Source organism: Macadamia integrifolia, chromosome 1, assembly GCF_013358625.1.
Source record: "Macadamia integrifolia cultivar HAES 741 chromosome 1, SCU_Mint_v3, whole genome shotgun sequence".
Classification (NCBI taxonomy): domain Eukaryota; kingdom Viridiplantae; phylum Streptophyta; class Magnoliopsida; order Proteales; family Proteaceae; genus Macadamia; species Macadamia integrifolia.
The window spans coordinates 23,824,257-23,845,287 of NC_056557.1; the positions used below are offsets into that span (position 1 = coordinate 23,824,257).

The 21,031-nt window shown below is 39.0% G+C and overlaps 2 protein-coding genes and 1 non-coding gene across 4 annotated transcripts; all 3 read right to left on the reverse strand.

Annotated features, from left to right (window-relative positions):
- Positions 1–335: 335 nt before the first annotated feature.
- LOC122082016 (autophagy-related protein 18a-like) lies at positions 336–11,085 on the reverse strand. The gene is made up of 4 exons (XM_042649506.1): positions 9,563–11,085; positions 2,164–2,371; positions 1,501–1,627; positions 336–707 (listed from the first exon to the last, which is right to left on the reverse strand). The coding sequence occupies exons 1-4, from the start codon at positions 10,799–10,801 to the stop codon at positions 614–616; spliced, it is 1,668 nt and encodes a 555-aa protein (XP_042505440.1). The 5' UTR covers positions 10,802–11,085; the 3' UTR covers positions 336–613.
- On the reverse strand, positions 6,482–6,568 carry LOC122086955. The gene has a single exon (XR_006142584.1). It is a non-coding gene; the product is annotated as a small nucleolar RNA snoR128 (small nucleolar RNA).
- Positions 11,086–18,341: 7,256 nt separating the features above from the next.
- Positions 18,342–19,480, reverse strand: LOC122074873 (protein SRC2-like). 2 transcript variants are annotated; one of them, XM_042639865.1, is made up of 2 exons: positions 18,964–19,480; positions 18,342–18,870 (listed from the first exon to the last, which is right to left on the reverse strand). In XM_042639865.1, the coding sequence occupies exons 1-2, from the start codon at positions 19,340–19,342 to the stop codon at positions 18,455–18,457; spliced, it is 795 nt and encodes a 264-aa protein (XP_042495799.1). In that variant the 5' UTR covers positions 19,343–19,480; the 3' UTR covers positions 18,342–18,454. The 2 variants fall into 2 exon arrangements, with proteins under 2 accessions (XP_042495799.1, XP_042495789.1); XM_042639855.1 differs by having other exon boundaries at positions 18,342–19,472.
- Positions 19,481–21,031: the final 1,551 nt, after the last annotated feature.

Genomic DNA, 21,031 nt, shown 5'->3' on the forward strand with positions numbered 1-21,031 from the left:
TTCCGGGTTAGCTGATACAAGGTTCAATACCGTCCACCAAACGAAACCAAGTAACAATCAAATAGAAAGATAGCAAGAAGCAATTGGCCATCACAATTATAAGGGGAGTCTCCACAGTGGACGCACACCTCCACAGGTTGAGCTGTGCTTCCTCCTTCCTCTATTTACTTTTAAATCAGTAATTATTTTCAGCACATCCAATGCCATATATTTAAGTTCTGTTAATCAAATTGTACACAAATCCTGGAATACAAATTGAAATTGACCAGCACAAAATTCTTATTATCAGTCCAAGTAATCAAGAGGCACAACACAGAGGCAGCTGAAATCTAAGGTAATCACAGAAAACACAGTATTTCTTTTGGATGGTTACCATGGGTATACAATGTCCAGACATACAATATACAATCATGTCCTCTGTTAACAGAAAATACTTATTTGTATGCCTTTCTCTCCTTTTTTTTTTTTTCGCTATCTACATTCCAGAGACACCCACCTGTACTAAGCTATGTACAATTTATTCAGTCCCAAAAAGAGATTTTAGAAAGATAAAATCATAAAAGACACTAAAAAAGCCAAAGTTAAAAATTAAAAACATGCCTTCAGCTCTAGTCTAGGAAGAAGTATCATCTGGCTTCAGGAAGTTGTAATATCCCAGTTGAGTCATCTCACCACCAGTCACCGGATCAAATTGACATCGATACAAGCTGCAAATCCAACACATCGTCAAATTACTATACTTCCTACCGCTAAGCAAAACATAAAACTTACTCCAAAAAAAAAAAAAAATTACAACTTTCAAGGATGAATGAATACAGTTTCAATGTTTTAACTTTCTTTTCTCATTATTTGCCCTTTAATAACCAAAACTTTGGACACTAACTGCATTAGCGAGCAGGTTGGTCTAGGCTGCTACCAATATGGATTGGGTCCGATCAGATTGACCATTCAGACCATGAAAAATCGGCTGGTAAGAACCAGTTCCAGAAAAAGATACTGCCCATTGATGCTCTTATATATGGTATAAGAGCCACAAAACAAGCCCTTTGCTGACAAATTAAGGTTCCACAACTATCTCATCAAAATCTACGACCAGCCCATAGGTAACCACTACCAACGATATGGATCGCCTGATCCATACAACTGACACCTGAACCCATGATCCTGGGATATCCATCTCCCACGGAAAAGCATGATGAGTTGTCAAATATGTTCCATGATCAGGGTTGATGATGGCAATGGATAGATAGGATGATACCCTCTGAAGCTTGTCTAAACATATGCCAAATTTTGAGGACCATCTTTCAACAGGCTAACCATGTTTGAGATTTCCCCAAGTATTTTCAAGCATCCAACTAATTCTAAAAATATTGAGTTCAACAATTGCCACATGCTCCAAAACTTCACACAATTAGTTTCATGGAGCCTATATGGGTGAGCTGCTGTGGGACTTTAGCAACATTTCATTAACCATGGAATTTCAATCATTTGAAACCTCACCTTCCATCCATGCCAAGAATAAGAACCGTATTCTTTTGATGGCCAAAAGCAACAATGTACTGAGAGTCTTCACGTAGACGAAATTGTGCAACTGACCATTCTGAGCTAAAATACTTTGGCAACACCCCTGCACACATAAAACACAACCTTATTTTTAAGAAAACTTTTGGCTTCATCGGTTCATTTTTCCACCAAGAAGGGTGAAAAAGAAATGAGAAACATTATGGTTATCAAACTTCATTCTTCTATGCTCACTCAGGTAATATCAATTATGGATTACAAGCAAAACTATAAAAAGGGGAAAGAAATAGGATGTCTACTGCAGTCGAAGTGAAAATATACCCTCATAAATCTCGGTTTAAAGTAGAGGGAACATAAAATACACCATGAGTTTCTCAGGCAGGGTCAACTGATCATAATAATACCATTCCAACTGGGGCATTTGATTACATATTTTAAGGAGAAAAGAACACTACCCGGTTGTTTACTCATGCACACAGACACGGGTGGCAAAATGACCACCCTGCCCCTCCATGTTGGATGCCTCGACACACTCCAAATGGGCCCCGAGCTGGTGCTGGGGCCACACATCCAGTAGCGTTCTCTACCCCATATTTTAATTATTCTATTAAAACACATAGAGTAAAACTAAAGGGATGTTACCTTTAATGAAAGACAGTGATGAACCAGTTGATGGGGAAGCATTATTGGGCCCAGATACATTTTGTGTATTATCATTTCCTGGAGATCCTGAATTAACCTTGAGGCTGAAGACATGAACTGTGCCTTTGTCACTTGACACGGCTAGCCACTGTGCAGTAGAAGAGAAAGCTAGGCTGTAGATCTCTGCTCTATCAGCACCCCTACGTACCTGCATCATATATCCGTTTATTCACAGTATAAGGGAAGGTGCAGAGAGCATGTAAAATTGTGCCACCTTATTAAGGCCAACACTACACTAAAAGCAGAAAAAGCTACCAAAGTTATCTGCCCAAGTCAATGAGGGCTCCATGTGATGAATTTACAAGTAGATCTATCTGATTGCCAGCCTCACCATGTTGCATATGCTGCCCTCACAGTTCGTTGTTAAGTTATCTAGAGGAAAGTTGAAAAGTTTAAAATATTCTGCAAATGTAACTTTTTTTTTTGGGGGTGCATTCTATGAGCTTTCCAGACATCTAGTAAGACTAGGTTCTTGTCTACAAAATTAATCCATTTGGAATCTACAGGTGTCAATTACCGAGGATTGATCAATGTTATAGTGGAAATAAGCCTTCAATTGAGTTAATAAATGTTGGGCGGTTTTCTTTGTAATAAGCCACTTTAATGAGCCTAAAATATGGGTAAGAAATAGGAATACGAGATTTACTTTATCAGTTAAAGCCTCATGCAAGGGGTTGCGCTTTAGTTAGTGTAGTCAGAGTCTATTTCTTAATTTCAATTGCTATTACAGCATTTTAGTTACACAGGAATAGGTCTCCATAAGTCCAGTCTAGTTTTCAGCAGAATTCCTTTATTTATGCAGTGTTTTTTTAGTCAGTTAATACTACCTCCACCACAAACTACTGACCGGAGCCGTTTTAGGCTTCATTTGAGTCATGATATAGTCTTATATACATCCCTGCACACGAATGTGATTAATGGAAATTGGATTTTGCCTTCTTTTTTTTCTGCGAGATCCAGAGCTCTTCTACTGTGGTGATTCAGTAGAAACCTGTTAGTGATTCCAGGAGGCCTTGGTGGTAATTCCAAGCTGGGGTTTGATGTTATGTCAACCCTGAAGATCAGGTGGGTTTCCTGATTCATATCTTTCTTTTTTTACTTTTCTTCTTCCTTTATTAAGTCAGGTCAGTTTCAAACCTTCTTCAAGTCGAATTTCTTTAATTGGAATCTAAAATATTGTTCTGGTTCTATTACTTGATTACTATTATTTCTACTCTGAATCATTAAGTTTCTACCATCAATTTCACAATCTTACTTCAAGCCTGATTCCTAAGATATCAGTTTTATGAATTTGGTTTCACTAACTTGTTTCCTGTTTTCTGTTGGTTTTACTAATTTGTTCCCTGTTTTCTGTTACTGGTTCATTCAAACTTTTCAAGTTCTTAACTGAACTCTGATTAGAACTCTAATCTGTCTTTTGATTCTATGGAACTTGAACTATCCTACTCCAGTAGGATTTCTCAATATCAGTGGATCTGCCCATCAGATTCAGACCAAACTTTACAGGACTACCTGTCTGGTTAAGAACAGCCTTCCAACAGAATACGAGCAAAATCAGACAAGTCCTTTTTAAGATATTCATTTTTGTTTTTCTGTGATCCTGTCACAACTTGATCTCTCATTGAATCTCACTGGTTCATGAGTACCACTACATTATCAATCCACTAAAATATTGTGAATGGGTTAGTTTAAAATAATCAATCCAAAAAAAAAAAAAGGTGGTACTTCAGGATCTTGCCTTCAGTTTATATAAGAAGTCTAATTTTATGACAAGGTAACCCAGCAAAGACCTACTTAAAATAATTAAGAAGAGGACCTAAACTTAACCAAAAATAACTGGATTCGAAAGTGTCAACCAAAAAGATGCTTTCTCAGAGAGAAAAGCATAGCCAAACATCACCCAGTTTGCAGTTGCAAAACTCAAAACAACATAGGTACAAAAATACAGGAACTGCAGATATAGAATCAAAGAGTAAATAGTACAAGACCACCACCCGAAAGCAAAAAACAAAGATACCAGTAGACGGTAAGTACTCCATGTGATTAATAAAACACCATTGAAGTGAATAGTATGCACCAAATCATATGATAAAGATGAGGTTCTTTAGGAAGGTTACATTGATTGTTTCATCTTAATAAATATTTGCATTTTGTCTTTTAATCAGTCCCAGAAAGTTTAATTGTTTAAGTATGGTAAGCAATATTATACAATATCAAACAGAACTATTCTCCTAAAAAAGAAGCTAAATTAAAGCCATGCATGTAATTTACATGACTGTGCATGCAACCCTGCTCATTTCCTTCTCTATTACAGTTGATCAGATTATTCGCTTTCAGGGAGCCAACCCACTGAAATGGTTTCAATGACCCCACATCATTGGAAGAAAGTGGAATTGAATAATTTGACGTTGAACCCAGCGAAGCGATGAAACAAGCAACGGCCCCATTAGCCATTAGTAGTAAGTATAGGTGCCCCTACTCGAGTAAGGCACGCGCTAGAACTGAACAAGCAACGGCTAGCGCGCCCTGTAGTTTTCTCGCTTATTGAGTAAGGCTTTTCTTCGCTTAGTAAGGCCTTTTCTTTTCAGGAGTGCGCGAGCGAGCTGGGGAAAGGATCCCCTCAAGACTCTTCTATTCATCCTTCTTCAAAAGTGCAGTCTAAAGAAAACCACGATCCATGATTGCTCAGTACAACCAGGGTGTTTCAACTTTCAATTAGGCTAAATTTGGATCATGAGTCCAAACAACCACGAATTGGTGTGTCTATGCATCAGATTTAGTAGTTATAAAAAGTTCAGCAAGCAAACAAGATTCCAATTAGGACGACTAATTCCCGCATCTCAATAGAAAGTTCTACAATTTTTTTTTTTTTTTGATAGGTAGACACTTCTTCAGCTTTAGGAGGACGCTCCAATTCCTACTGGTCGGTAGAATTGAAGCACGAATTTGGAGGATGCAATTCCTATGATGCCGAGAAATCTCTAAATCATCAAACATAAATCATGGCCATTCACGGCTGTAGGACACTTCTAATCCAAACTGATCTTTGTTTGACCAATTAAACAGTGAACTGAAAAGTGTTCCTTCAAAGACATTTAGAACACTTCTTCCAACTAAATTCAACTCAATTCAACTCATAGGTATCCCAACTAAATGGGGTCAGCCACATGGATACTTTTTCTCCAATCAGCTCTATTCAAAACCATACATGTTACTAGTCTTAAGCTATTCATGTCCTTCCTTACCAGTTCTCCTACAGTCATTTTAGGCTTACATATGGCTTTTTTATCTCCTTCAATCTAAATCAAATCATCCCTCCATAATAGAGCAATCAAAGGCCTCCATTGCACATGTCTACCACATTCAAATAGCATTGCTGGTCGTATAGTTAGCCAACAGAATTTTCCTTTTGAGTTGTAAGGAAATAAGTATCACACGACACTTTGGACAGACACCTCCACTTCATCCATCTTATTGTAATTCTTTCTGCAACATCATCCTCTATTTCTCCTTTATTTATGATTTAAACCTAGGTACCTAAAATTTTCACTTTATGATATCTCCCTATTATCAATTTCACCACCTCATTTTCAGTCATATTGTTACTAATGTAAGTGACACTCCAACTCTGTTTTTGTGCAACTTATCTTAAAACCCTTTAATACCAAGGTTGATCTCCATAATTCCAATTTTACATTTATCTCTGCTTTTGTTTCATCCAACAAAACAATGTCAGCCAAAAGGATACACCAAGGGATCGATCTTGCATGTCTCTAGTTGGCTCGTCTATGATTAGCGCAAATAAATATCGGTTTAAAACTGATCCTTGATGCTATCCATTTGTAATTGGAAAATTACTACCCTACCCCACCCCACCCCACCCCACCCCACACCCAACAGTTTTTACACTAGTTAGTAACATTGTCGGAAAACCAAGTTTTGATTTGGCCAAGACACCCGAGCCGGGTAAAAAGAATGGGAATCCTAAGAGTCACGTAGACTTGCTCAGGTATATAAAAAAAAGCGGCAAATTCCGAGTCACCACATCTACACATCAGACAACTGAGATTCATCCCACCATCAGCCATTGAAACTCAAGAACGAAAGCTTCACTAGAGACATTTTTTTTACCATATTACTCAGAATCTCAGATTAAGCCACTGAGATTTAAAAAATAATAATAATAATAAATAAATAAAAAGTAAATAAAATCTCCAGCCTGCCTACAGATAAACCAAAAAAAGAAAAGGATTTACTGTTGCTCAGGTAACCGCTCAGGATTGAACATCACATCAGCACCCAAATGAATGCTTTCGATCAATTCCTCTAGCACTCATCATCGCAACACATCAGTAAAACTGGATTTACTTTGGGAAAAAAAAAAAATTTTCTGCCGCAGAAGAAGAGAAGTTGCAGAGAGACTCAGAACTATAGTTAACCTCAGCAAGGCAAATCAGCCGTTACAACTTTACAAGGAGACACCCATTGGAGGATCTAACGGATCTTCATCATCCTTAAATCAGGCACAAATCCAGAAATTAAAGAAAGATGAAGAAATTGACAAAAGAATTCAAACACGTCAAAACCCTACAGCCGAAATGCGAGGAACTTGGCAGTTGGAAGTACAGCGTCGTTTGGTGTGCAACCCTCTTGCTGGTTCCTCATGATCTCCATCTCCAACCACCGTCAACAATGCTCGCAGTCGCCAAAACAAGAAAGTGAGGGAACAGATTGACCATGCCGAGAAATCACTCTTTCTTCTACTTCTTCTAAGATTTTTGCCATTTCAATGTCAGGAGAGGACTCTTGGAGTCTTGGGTAATATAGAATCATATTATAATTTATCATCTCCAACCACTGTCAACAACGCTCACAGTCGCCAAAGCAAGAAAGTGAGGGAACAGATCGACCATGCCGCGAAATCACTCTTTCTTCTACTTCTTCTAAGATTTTTTCCATTTCAATGTCACGAGCGGACTCTAGGAGTCTTGGGTAATATAGAATCATATTATAATTTATATATAAGAGAAAGACCGCATTGTTATTTGGCTTCCGAGGAGTTTACAAGAATCACAGACAGAAAATGATACATTTAATACCCATAGTAACCTACAGTGTACATAGTACATAATATGGCAAAATTTCAGGCAATTTCGACCACTACTATGCACTCTCCCATACCCTTGGATTTTCAAAGTTCTATTTTGCTACTTACCAAACTCCCTTCGGACTAAAACTTGATATGTGAGCTAGGGACCAAGGGTGGTCTCCTTGTCCTAGTTGGATATGAGTGTCGAATACAACTCTATTGTGGCTACTACAAGTTGTAGTTTGACTTCCAAGTCAGTTTAGGCTTGTTAGAGTGTTAGTTTATGAATTCTATATATAGATTTACTGGCCTATGGCCTAACCCACGAATTTATTAGTAATATTAAAGTTTTCTTCCAGTCTTGGCTACATGGATTCATGATGTGTTGGATACATTTCCAGTAGTGCGAAGGTGGAATCTGAGTGGAAGAGTAATTCTCTTCATGGGTTAGGAGGATAACAGATTCTGCCTTATCCTCTTTCTATTTTAGTTTCTAATTCTTCCAGCTCAATTTTTCTGGTTAGCTTTCTCCTCTTTTTGAAACCAGGCGCACCTATTCTCCCTAAGTTTCAGTGTGCTTTCTACATCCATATCTCAGAATTCTAATTAGAATTGGTTCAAACTTAAGACTTGAGCTTCTGGTTATTGGGTCTCCCGATATGTGTTGAAAATCTGAAGTTTATTGCTTAATTTTCCAGCTCCGGCAAACCTGCTTTGTTATCCTAGTCCTACTAAGAGAACCCTCTGCACCACTGGTTTCTCTCAGATCTCTAAGATCTTTGGAGGGCGGTCAGTAATCTCAGCATCACGGTTTTAGTAATCAGTAACAGGATTAGGATCAAAACGAGCCTGTGGCACAATGGTTAAGTTGCACTATTGCAAGGTGTTGGTCACAGGTTCAAAACCTGAAAACGACCTCTTCTGCGAAGCAGGGGGTAAGGCTGCGTACAACTTGCCCCTCCCAGACCCCGTAGTAGCGGGAGCCTCGTGCATTGGGTTGCTCTTTTTTTTATCAGGATTAGGATCGTTCTGGCCAGTACCGATTCAGATGGGACAGATCTACTCCTGGTTTTCTTTAAAAAAATCCGATTTTCCGCCTTTTTTCAGTCTGTACCGATATGCCGACAAGGGATTGGCCCGGAATAGTTATCACTGGCCTGCCAATTTCAATTTGAATCACCTGATTCAGCTGATCCAATATCAATTCCTAGAACAATGCTCAGCATAGAGTAATCAACCAGAGTTGGAGCATATCTGATAACTCTGTTCGTTGCTATAAAATTTCTCTATAAATTGTTCAGTTTACTCTGTTCACTCTGATTACTGAGTTTCTGCAAGTCACATCTAGTTCTAGTTTTGAGACTGGTTATTGCCTTCGCCTACGACATTCTCAAAGGGCATATAGTGATGTTTTAAAACATGGTTGGACCAAAAGAATAATGGATTGCCTTTTGATGAGAAAAATCAAGGATTTATTAACCTACTCCATGCAGATTTTGTGTTTATGCCATTACAATAAATATGCATTACCTACTGCACTATTCCTTTGGGAGTATTAACAGGTAACACTTGACAACCTGAATTATTACAATGGGAATCTAAGACACACACTAAGAGAAAGCAGATGCAACACAAAAAAGAACACTAAAATGAAACTAACAGGATCAAATTAAATGAAATTGAGCAACAGAACTTTTAGGTTTAAAAATGGAACAATAAAAGAACCCATGACATTACTACCCAAGGCAGGCATGGAATAGATGTAGCAGCAGATGACATTGAACCTTAGACATTTGAAGTGTATCTAAGAAATTAACTCTCAAAGAGAAACATCATGACCTTAGCTACAGGATCTCTGCCTACTACTCAAAATACTGCTGCCAGGTATTTTTCAGATGCTATAGCATTCAACAGCAATTTTTTTCCCCTTCAAATCAGGGGCTGCCATTAGCATCCCAAAATTTCTTCAAATCAATGCCTAATAAACCATTTCCCCATTTGTGCATCTAGATTTTACACTTCCAAAGGAAACTTTGCTCTCCTAAAGGAAAGAACGGATAAAAACTCAACACGATTCCATATCAGAACCCAATCAAAAGTAGAACCAAAACTTCTTCTGGGAAAAATAAATGAGCAAAATACCACATTTGGAATGAGCTATGTCACTTTTTCGAGATTTCTCTCCATCAATCAGAATACAAAATATAGGGAAAACCAATGAACAGATGAAACAGTTAAACTTCCACATACCTCTTGAATAAGAGTCCCATCCAACGTATCGAATATCCGAACCAGCGTGCCCTTGGTGCTAGCTGTAGCGAGCAATCCGCCATCCTGGGTAAGTGCAAAACACGCAATCCTCGAGTCATGAGCGATGATAAACTTTGTTCGTTTTGAACCATAATGCTCAACCCTAATCTGACCCTTCAGCAGCCCTGGGCAAACCAAAACAAGTGAACCCGACACCTGTGACACAGCACAAAGCCCCTTGGGATTGGCAATCGTCTCAATTTGATGCAACAGCTTCAGGTCCGCAAAATTGTATACAAATATCTTCTGCTCCAAAACCACAATGATACGATCACGCCGAAGCCGGACAGCGCGGACCTCAGATCTAAATGACAACTCGCCAATGCACCGGCTCTGGTGATCGTCCCAAATCATGACCTTATTGATCGGGTACTGCGGATCGGGTCCACCCCCTACAAGTGCAAGAATGTTGCACCTATAGAGCATCTCCACAACACCGATACCACCTCCATAGTCGAAGTCTCTCCGGAAAATTTCACGAAAGGGATCGCAGTTGTAGATCCGGAATCCATGATCTGTTCCAGCGGCAAAGCAGCCATGGTCCTGATTGAAGGAAAGGTGAAGAAGCGTGGGGACGGAAGACAGCGACGGAGACAGATTATCATGGAGATTGGGATTGGCGCCAGGGTTTTCAACGAAAGAATGGGAAGGGGTACTGAAATTGGAAGCAGCTACCGAATCTCCATCTCCGCTAGGGTTTTCAGGGAAAGAATAGGTGGGGCTGATGCTAGGGTTTTGATCATAAGAGTAAATGGGAGGAGGGATATCGAAATTGGAAGAAGCATCTGAATTTCCTCCGCTAGGGCTGTCAAGAAATGCATAGGAGGGGTTGGAACTAGAGTCTTGAACGAAAGAATAGGGAGAAGAAGGTGTACTGAAATTGGAAGGAGCTTCTGAACCTCCATCTCCACTAGAACTATCAAGGAAAGCATAGTTGAGAGAAGAAAAACCGAAGGGACCTTCATCATCTCCAACTCCGTCTTCATCTTCGACATGCTTGTCAGCTTCATTTCTTGATTGTTGCAAAGAGGAAAAAGGCTCTACTGCAATCTGAGATTGGTCAGAGATGGTGGTGAGTTCATCTGGAGGAACAGTGGAGAGATTCGAATTAGGGTTAGATGCAGGATTTGTCTCAGGGATCGGCCATGGAGGAGAAGATCGGGCGGAGAGAGCCGCCATTGAAGAATTGGTTGTGAATTATTATTGATATCAAAAGTTCTCGTAGGGATAGTGAACTATGGCTTCAGCCTTCAGAGTCGAAGCTTTCATTCTTTCAGTGCTTAATCTTTAAGCCCTGTTTGGTAGTCAGGGACTCGGAATTTTAATAGTTCATGCTATTGGTTCCGATCTGGTCACTGCTCAAAGGCAATGTGGGAGAGGGGGGTTGGAGGTGCTTCACTGAGCAATAGAAGTGGTAGCTCAGATCTAACGTGTTGGAGCAATTCGAAGTGCACTGACTTGGTACTTAGTTTCATGTAGAGCATTTTAGGACATTGGATCTGAGCTGCCACCTCTATTGCACAGTAGAGGATCCAAATCCAACAATAAGCTTAACATCTTTTTTTTTTTTCTTGGATTCACGTCAATCCAAAGAGATGCCAGATTCTATTTCATGAGCATTGGGTTGGTCATTTCAGTTCCCATTAGGGGTGTCAATCGGTTGGTCTGGCTCGGTTTCGGTCTGGGTTGAGTCGGTTTCGGTGTGGGAAAAATGAAACCGAAACCGAACCAATAAGGAAATTCCAGTTTTGGTTTAGTTTCGGTTTCGTTGCGGTTTGATTTCGGTTTGTCTTCGATTTCTTAAATCGATTTGTAACCGGGTTGGTTTTGGTTTTTTGTCTAGTTTGGATTCGACTTTCCATACAAATGTATACAAAACTATGCAAATTTTGATTTTTTTTAATGAATTTTGGAGTGTTTCGGTTCCTTACCGGTTTGGTTTCAGTTTTGGTCCGGGTTTTGAGCCGGTTTTTGTTTGGTTTCGGGTTCATCCGGTTTCTGATGCGGTTCGATTTGGTTTTGGGGTTGCAATACTCCAAACCGAACCGAACCAATAAGGCTTTGATTCGGTTCGGTCCGTGTTGTTATCGGTTTGGTCCGATCGATTTTACTGATTTGATTTAGGAATTGACACCCCTAGTTCCCATGTATCTCGACTCATAGGCCACACTCCTCTCCAAACATTTTTTCTCTCTTTTGTTTTTTTGGTTAGATATGTGTGTACAAATGTATATTATAAAAAACGGAAAAGACTAAGCACAAGTATTGTTTTGTGTCACTCTCTTTCCCTCTCCTTCGAAATAACACTCATGCCCCTTGCATCCCAATCCCCCCATTGATTGACTCGCTAGCTTTAAAAAGGCCACTCACGTGCCCAACCCTCTCCTTTATATAAAATAAGGACAAGTGATCATTGTCTGGTCATGTAACCCCTACACCAAAGTTGGGGCCAATGAGAGCATGTACAATGGCTTCTTGTACCACGCTACAACGCAATGGTTGGTATACTTAAAAGTAAACGAAATAATTATGCAAAATCTATACATATCCTATATTAAATTAGTATGAAACATTTTTTTAGTAGAACTAATAGTGTTAGCAACCTTAAATTCATAACAAAATTGTTAATATTCACATGCTGGAAATTACAAAAGAGTCACTCTATTTACAATTTGTGATGCATCATCAATCGCACATGGAGAAGATATGCAAATAAACCAAGGTCATGTTTTGAGGATATTAGAATAACATAAAAATAACAATAATATTCATTAAAAAAAATCTGTATGTCATAACAAAATAATAAATTTTTTAAAAATACTCCTATATGCAAAATTAACCTTATATGCAAAGAACAAATGAAAATAATAAAAGAACCAACCTATGAAATTTCGCTATAAACTAAGGTGAAACATGGTGAGGCTTGGTAAGATTTATAACTTCTTCTTAAACATATCGTATCAGAGATAAGAATGAAATTATAGTTTAGTAGCGGCAACTAGCCAGTGGAGGTCTAGCGCAAGGCTAGAGAGAAGTTGAGTGTTTGACCCTGCTTCTAACCCCCATCCCCACCCCCCACCCCCCACCCCCCACCTTGTCCAAGTAATAGTGGTATAGTGTAATAATAAATGGGGCCATTGGGCTTTTGTTGGCCCTTAGTGGGGCCTTGTCTAACCCTATAGTAGGTCTTGAAAAAAAAAAAAAAAAAAGAGGAGAGAATTTTCAAGCATGGAGTGGCAAACAACAAAGATAATAAGTTTATTTTCAACATCCAAAATAAGGATTATAATATATAGGAGAAAGAAAGTTACCCAATAGTGTTGCGTACATCTAGAGATATGGGGATATGGAGCTGAGGCACGAGTATTTTTTCATAGCTTGGTTCTACTTCCCGATGTATCTAGGTGTATGCAACACTATTCAGTAGTTTTCTTTTTCCCATAATATATAATGTTGAGAAAAAGTCCTTTAAGTCATTAGAGGAGGGTACTAGGGCAGGCTAGCACTTTGTCTTTATATCTCTCTATTTCTCTCGTTCTCACATGAAATGACTTTACTACCCTTTTATGTACAAAATCATTATTTTGCACCTCATTGATAAGATCATCTATGCCACTTGCATAGATTACCCTCTCCCTATATATATTATGTTGATTATATAATCAAATGAAGAGATTAAGCATGTTAATTTATTGAAAAAAAATGATAATAATTGAAAGTTAGAATAAGGTTATTTGGATGTTGGAGAGTGATGTTTCATGATTTCTCAGGTGAACTTTGGGCCTCAACTTGTTATAAGGATCTGAAGATGAAAAATAAGGTCGATCGCCATTAAAGAATAGTGGAAGCTCTGGTCTGGTTGGATTCGCTTCACGATTGCTGAGTCCATTTAAAATGAGCTTTGTTTATGAAGAAAAAGCTTAGAATTGGTATTAAGAGTCCATTAATCTATTTGTAATCAATCCTTTTCATTGCTTCAAGTATTGGTATCATATGGGTTGTATCGTATCAATATACATGATCGATCCGAATCGATTACCCATATCATTTTAGGAGTAAAACAGTAAAAAAAAATATTAAAAAAAAAAAAAGGGACAAAAGTGACCAATACACACTGATCTGATCTGATCCGATCTGATCTAAATTGATATCCACAAATACCAATACCTAAATCCATGGTCCTATTACAACTTACAACAAATTGTTATAACTGGACTTAATTGTCCAACCCCCAATGCTTGACCAAAATGGATGACGAGCGAGCTTTTTGTAATTTTCCCCTCCTCCCTCCCTCTATCATGTTCTTCTTCTTTGTCTCCGGCTCCCCCTCCTTCTCCCTTGTTGGTTCCCTCTCCGACAATAGCCGACAATGGCACCATACTCAATATCTTTTTTTTTCCTTTTAAAATCAAAGAGTAAGGAGTGTATGTTATGGGGAAAAAAATCGTCTGCAATTCCGATCTCGTACAATTCCGTGCAATACCACCTTCAGGTGGTGACACGTGTATTGATACCAATACAATGGCCCAGATCTGATTTAAATGTTTTTTCACTGATTTAATGTTTTATTAGTTGTACCAGATCTGGGCCATTGTATTGGTATCAATACACGTGTCACCGCTTGAAGGTGGTATTGCACGGAATTGTACGAGATCGAAATTGCAGACAATTTCAACCCATGTTATGGACAACCACCATGGATTCCTTAGATTTTGGATTTCTTGGTTGAAGAATCTTTTCTAGATTTAGCTATTCAACCTCTTGGGTTCTCTTATGGTGGTTTATGAACATGGGTTCGGATGGAAACAAATGTGTGTTACTGCATGTTCCCTGAAATTTCTTAATATCTTGAGTGTAAGTGAAAGGGTAGCAAATAGCCCAGCCCAACCCTAAGGTCTTTTAATTCAACCCAAGCCCTGGATGCCCTGCCCAGCCCTAGGTCGGGTTCAGATATCTCAGCTCAGGCCCAACTTTGTTGGGTTTAGCCCAATCCAACCCAACCCTAATGGACCTTGATTGGGCCGGGTTTAACCCAATCTAACCCAGCCCAATACTATTGGTTACTTGGTTGCTTGATCTTGATTCATTGTAGAGATTAAAAATCAAAATTTTCGCATATATGTAGTTACAGAAAACAAAAGATTTTTTTGCATACCTTTTTCTATAAGTTCCAATTTGTAATTATTAACATATTTATATTATTATATATTTATATACGTAATATACATGATTGGGTTGGGTTGGGCTGGGTTGGGTTTAGACCTCAGCCCAAGCCCAGCCCAACCCTTCCTCGGGCCTAAAATTCTCAATCCTACCGTACCCTATGGGCTAAATTCTCAACCCAGACACTGTTAGAGCTCAGGGCGGGTTCGGGCTGACTGGGCTTTTTTGACAACCCCTAAAAGCAAAGAGCAAACTCTTGATCAAATGAACAACAACTGCTTAGTGCAGTTGGTGAGCTGTGGTGTGTATAAAACCCATGCTCACTAGGAGGTCTCGAGTTCGAGTCTCCTAGCTGTTACCTACTTCCCTCCCTACTTATCAAAAAAAAAAAAAAAAAAAAAAACTCTTGATCAATGATGCTGGAGGCTTTGAAGCCCATCTCTCTGCTTCTCAGCCGCGCAATCCCGTTACAGGAATTGTGTGAGTCTCCATCAATGCAAAATCTTCTCCAATAGTGTGAAGCACTAGTCACTAGAACCTGAAACTTCACAATCTCGTGTGCTACCATCTATGTAATCTTTATCTCCTTGAAACTTCACAATCTCACTCCCTCCCCTACCCCTGTCCCTCTGCAACTCCCCCATTCGCCTCCCTTGCCCCTGCCCCTCCCCCTGCCTCTGCCTAAGACTTTATCACACTACCACATTATTTTATGAAGTCCGGTTACAAATTCTGCATATATTATATAACATCCCATCCAACACATTTTCTCTAAAAGGGCAGAAGTATATCAACCCCTCTCTTGGCCTCTTGGGTTTTTCTTCTTCTGATTTTCAACTTTGGGAGGATCTGGGGGTGAGCGTCTATATATTGGGGTGCGTGTTCAGGTCCTCCCAATTGTCAAATACCTCATTGGGTATTTAGAATCAACGTTTAAGAGTTTAGGATCAATTTTGATTCCCGATGGAATGGATTGGAATAGGCTGGAATAGGTTAAATCTCTAGAAATGAAATCGGGAATATGAAACATATATTATGCATAACCTATGAGTTTGTGGATATTTTTTTTTTTACTCTATTTAACTTTGGAATCATGCTAAATAAAAGTACCTTTTCTAGAGATAGGGTACATTAGGAAATCATCATGGGCGAATGAAGTTAAATGAAACAAGAAATCAAATAGATTGGAATTGAACTAAGCATCGATTTAATGAGAGTGACTTTTCCTAAAAGAGAGAAGAGGGGTTTTCCAATTCGCTATTTTATTTTGGACTCGAGAAAGACAATTTTTCTTTTGCCCTTGAGCCCAGGGAGAGGAGCTTCAAGATAGAAGACATTGAGTGGAAATTCTTTAATTTTGAGGACATTGCAAATTGCCATTTTAGAGCTGCTGAGGAGTATTCTTATTGAATAAGACCTTCGAGAATAAAACAAATCAATAAAAAGAAGATTACAAGTTATTTAGTCCTCTTTGGTATCATTTTTCTTTTTTATTTTTGTTTATAAATACGGTTTTGGTTGCATTTGATATTATTTATGAAACTTGTTCTTATAAAAAATAAAAAAAATCCAAATTTTAAGTTACTATTCTATTCTTTACATGGTAAAATGATGGGGAAGGTTCCCCACAATGCCAATCTGGGGATGATTTTACACACACACCAATGACGTATCCTCTATATAAATTCCACACATTCAAGAACGAGGGAAAAAATTCATGTGAGAAAAATTGCACTCAAATATCTTGGGAAGTTTTTACTTAAAATGATTTAGAGGACAGTTTTATTTCACCATGCATTGGAAGAACCACATAACAATCAAAGGTTGACAATATATGTCCCCTCTACTAGAAAATAAAAAATCTGCCCCTTATTTACGGATGGTTGATAGGGCAAAAAAACCTCGTGCACTAGATTGCCCTTTTTTATTTATGAATGATTGAATTGTTCCTCTATACCCTATATTCGATGATGGCAACGACGATGACGACAATAACCAAAAACCTTAACTGTATCCCAACTTAATGGAGAAAGCCACATGATCCATACAAAACAAAATAGGAAAAAAATGAGGTCTAACCAAAGAAAGGGAAGGAAGAGATAAGAAAAGAGGGATACAAAATGAGATAAGACATGAGAATAAGACAATGAACAATTAGAAGTACCCCTACTGAAGTGTCATTTAAATATTACATTTATTAAAACCCAATTTTAAGTCATTATTCTAGTTTTTAAATGATTAAATGATGGGAGAAGGTTCCCACAACATTAACAAAAGGGAGATTGTGCACATCACACCAATGGCTCTCTAGATAAAATATATCTATATGACGTCCGCATATTTAAAAGAGGAAAAAAAAAAAAGCCATACATGAGAAAAATTGCAGCATGACTTGATGGGAAGTTTTCAATTAAAATAATTTGGGGTTGAGAATCGCTTCCTACTCATAGTCTCCAAACCAATATCTGGGCAATGAAGGGCACTCATAGATATTCCCCAAAGGGTAAGGACATGAAGAGAGAGAAAATTGATTCTAAATCCATAGCTTGACTCCAGAGCGCAATGGGATAGATATGGTTTCCTAAATAATTTATGTATTGTGGCTTATAAAATTATGAGAAAAATTGCACTAACATCTCCCAAATTTGTAAGAAGAGACGAGAAAAGAGGGATAAGAGGTAAGATGAGACATGATAAATAAAAAATTAACAATGACAAACCACACGCTAGAATCACCCGGTTTTAAATCTGAAAGCATTGCTACAAGGTCTACTAAGAATTCTTAGGCTTAGCTATGTCATATTGTTGTGATATTTAGGGAAAAAAATCGTCTGCTATTCCGATCTCGTACAATTCCGTAAAATACCGCCTTCAGAGGATGACACGTGAATTAATACCAATGCAATGGTCCGGATCTGATTTAAATGCCTTTTCACTAATTTAATGTTTTATTAGTTGTACCAGATCTGGGCCATTGTATTTGTATCAATACACGTGTCACCGTCTGAAAATGGTATTGTACAAAATTGTACAAGATCGAAATTGCAAACGATTTCAACCCGATATTTAGTCCACCATGAAAGGCTTCCAATGTTGGACTGACTTGGAAACTATAGACCAAATATTTGAGTTACCTTATCGATTAAGATAAGATCTCATCTTCCTCCATCTTTTATCTCATTCAAATCTTTATGTCCATCACTTAGGAGACAAGATCTTAACCGAAAACTGTTCTGAATCAGATCGAATCCAGCTCAATTTCCGGTTCATCCAGGAAGAACCAATATCAGTGACCCGATTCCACTTACATGAACCCTATTATTACTTGGTGTAAGGATCTGAACATGAAAATGAGGTCGCCATTAAAGAACCTTGGTAGCTCTGGTTGGATTCACAATTGGTAAAGTAGAACAGTTTAATTATTCACAGAATTCCAGGAAGTCGAAGAAACTGATTACTTCTCCTATCTTAAGCGGGCTAAGAAGGGAGAGCAACGAGATTATGTGAGAAATAGTATCCGGTTTTCCTGAAACGGGGAGAAAGAAGAACAAGAAAAGATCCAAAATCTGCCAAGCGATCAACCAAATTCTATGCAAGTGTAAAGTTCGTAAAGCCCAAATCAGTTACATACAGCCAAGGAAGGAAGGAAAAAAAGGAAAATATCAGAAATTAAAAACCACCACCACAACCACCACCACCACAACCACCACCACCACAGCCACCACCACCGCAACCACCACCATGACCAGCATCAGCAATCAAATCCCCTATCAAAAGACCTCCAAGTGCTCCTCCCAGCAATCCAGCTCCCAACCCAAGCCTACTCTTCTTTTGCGGCTGCTGCACAGGCGGATAACCCTGCTGCGGTGGATACCCATAACCTGGTTGAGGTGGAGGGTATGGATACGCCCCTGGCGGTGGGTACCCATACCCTGCCACCGGCTTTGGATATCCCTCTGGCGGTGGATACGCTCCTTGCGGCTGCGGCGGGTAAGGTGGATAACCCGCAGCCCCCGGCGGAGGATACGCACTACTAGATCCAGGTGCCGGATATGCAGCATAAGCCGCGCTGGTCCCTGCAGCAACTGGGTAGGCGGTAATGGGTTCAGCTGCTTTTGATACCGCCGATGCCGGAGCAGTGACTTTATCGCTGAACTTATAAGAGAAATTCAACTGACCTTTGGCTTTACCAGAAGGTTTCCTGACCTGATAAGTAACAGATTGAGCAGAATTTCCTTTACCGGCGCTTTCGAGTAGCTCCTTAACGGGGACATGTACGTCGCCGATTTCTTTATCGCCACCAAGACTACGATCCGAAAATAGTTGAAAGACGAGAACAAGACCCCCTTTCTGAGCAGCGACTTCATCGATGTTGAAGTTCATCTTGAAATTCCAATTAGGGCTCCTCCCACCATCTTTATCGATTGGGGTTTTCTGCTTCGTACGGGGATCACCGCCGAGAGTAACAACGACGTAGACGTCCATCTTCCCGAAGAGATTAACATCTTTGATATCTTTAGCAGATATCACTGTGAGTTCTAATGGTCTGTATTCCATATTTCAGAGAAAAACGAGATCAGAAACAAGATTTTGAATAACAAGAAATCCTCGGAAACGACTATGGGTGGATTTATAAGAGGAGATAAGGAAGAACTAGGAAAGTTCCTGTCCGTTGAGGAGACCAACTGACTTAAGGAAACGGCGACGCGTCAGCTACCTTTCGAAGGGGGAAACTAATGCTTATCTGGTAGGCCGCGTTTTCGAGAAATTTACACAGGGCTGCCATCCTCGATCCTTCCTAGTTGCTCAAGTCGGTTATTAACCCGGAATCGGATCTGGATTGGGTTCACCCGATTCGGATTTTGATTCAGGGTTTATCTTTTATTGTTTGTTTTAGTGATTGTTGTGATGTTATTTAGGGTTATAGTAGTATAGGTTAGGGAATCTGGATTGAGGATTCAACACAGGTTCCTTTTGTTTCTATATATATTTATTTCATCTTTGTAACCGAAAGAAGTGAGACAAATGTTAGATCCTTAAATATATGTTCAGTGAATTTATGTGTAGCGGATCCAAACTTAATGATAAGCTTTGAATTAGGCTTCAAAAGTTGTAGTTGATGACATTTTAGGGTTAGTCTTTTGTTGTGTTTTGTTAGTTTTCATTATATTTATTGGTCTTCTAATTAGGAGATCCATTTTTTTGGTCTGAACAGTCTCGAGATTGGAAATCTCTCGGGTTTGGTGGCTCTACCAAACTTCATTCTATGTAAGTTTGTCTTTTGGGAAGGAGCTTTTCTTTCTTGAATTTCTTTCAATGTGGTCTTTAGAAACCTAATGGAAATTGATCGTTCTAGAACATTGACAATTGGGACGAGTTTTGACCAATTTCAATCCAAATAGATTGATTCAATCAATTCAATCTCAAATTTTTGAAAATAACACAAGAAGAGCTGAGAAATCTGGGGTTTCATGAATAGGAGTTGAATCAACCAATGAGGGTCATTAGATTCTTGTAGGAAAAAAACTAGGGTTAGGGTAGGGATGTCAATTGATCAAACATAACTAGTTTTGACCAGGCCTAATCAATCCCATCAATTTAAAATTTTGGACCATTTCTGCCCATTTAGGTAACCAAACATTATAGGTGATGGTATATATACATGTTTCTATTTTGGTTAATATTGAAGTCGTTGGGCCAATACCTTGCATCGAAACACCTTATTATTAATTGGCCGAATTAGTCTCAAGTTTCAACTGATCGAACCAGACCGGGTTTATCAGCACCGGCCAACTTTTGACACCTTTACATGAGGGCATGTCTTGGCCGATTCCATTGACCAGGACCGATCCGGATCAACCCTTGAGCAAACTTGTAAATTACTTACTTTTCGTTTGTTAAGGGTGTGATGTCCATGTGTTGACGGCGATTAACAAATACCCGTCAAAGACCGTCACTGAAATCAGTTGATTAACTATGGTTAGTGTGAACTAACCATGGTTCTTGCGTTCTTCTATGCCGGCTAGATATTTTTATTTAATTAAGTTGTGCAAGGGGAGTCCTTAAGCAGCATGGTTGTGTATAAGCATTACCATTCATGAAGGTTTTGGAAAGGTTCCACGGCCATAGGACGTAAGGTTTGACCTCTAAGGTATATTTCTTGAAGATAGGTTGACTTGGCAAATCATATTCCTTTCATACTTACAATGTACCATGTACCATGTACCAAGTTATGTCTTACCCCAC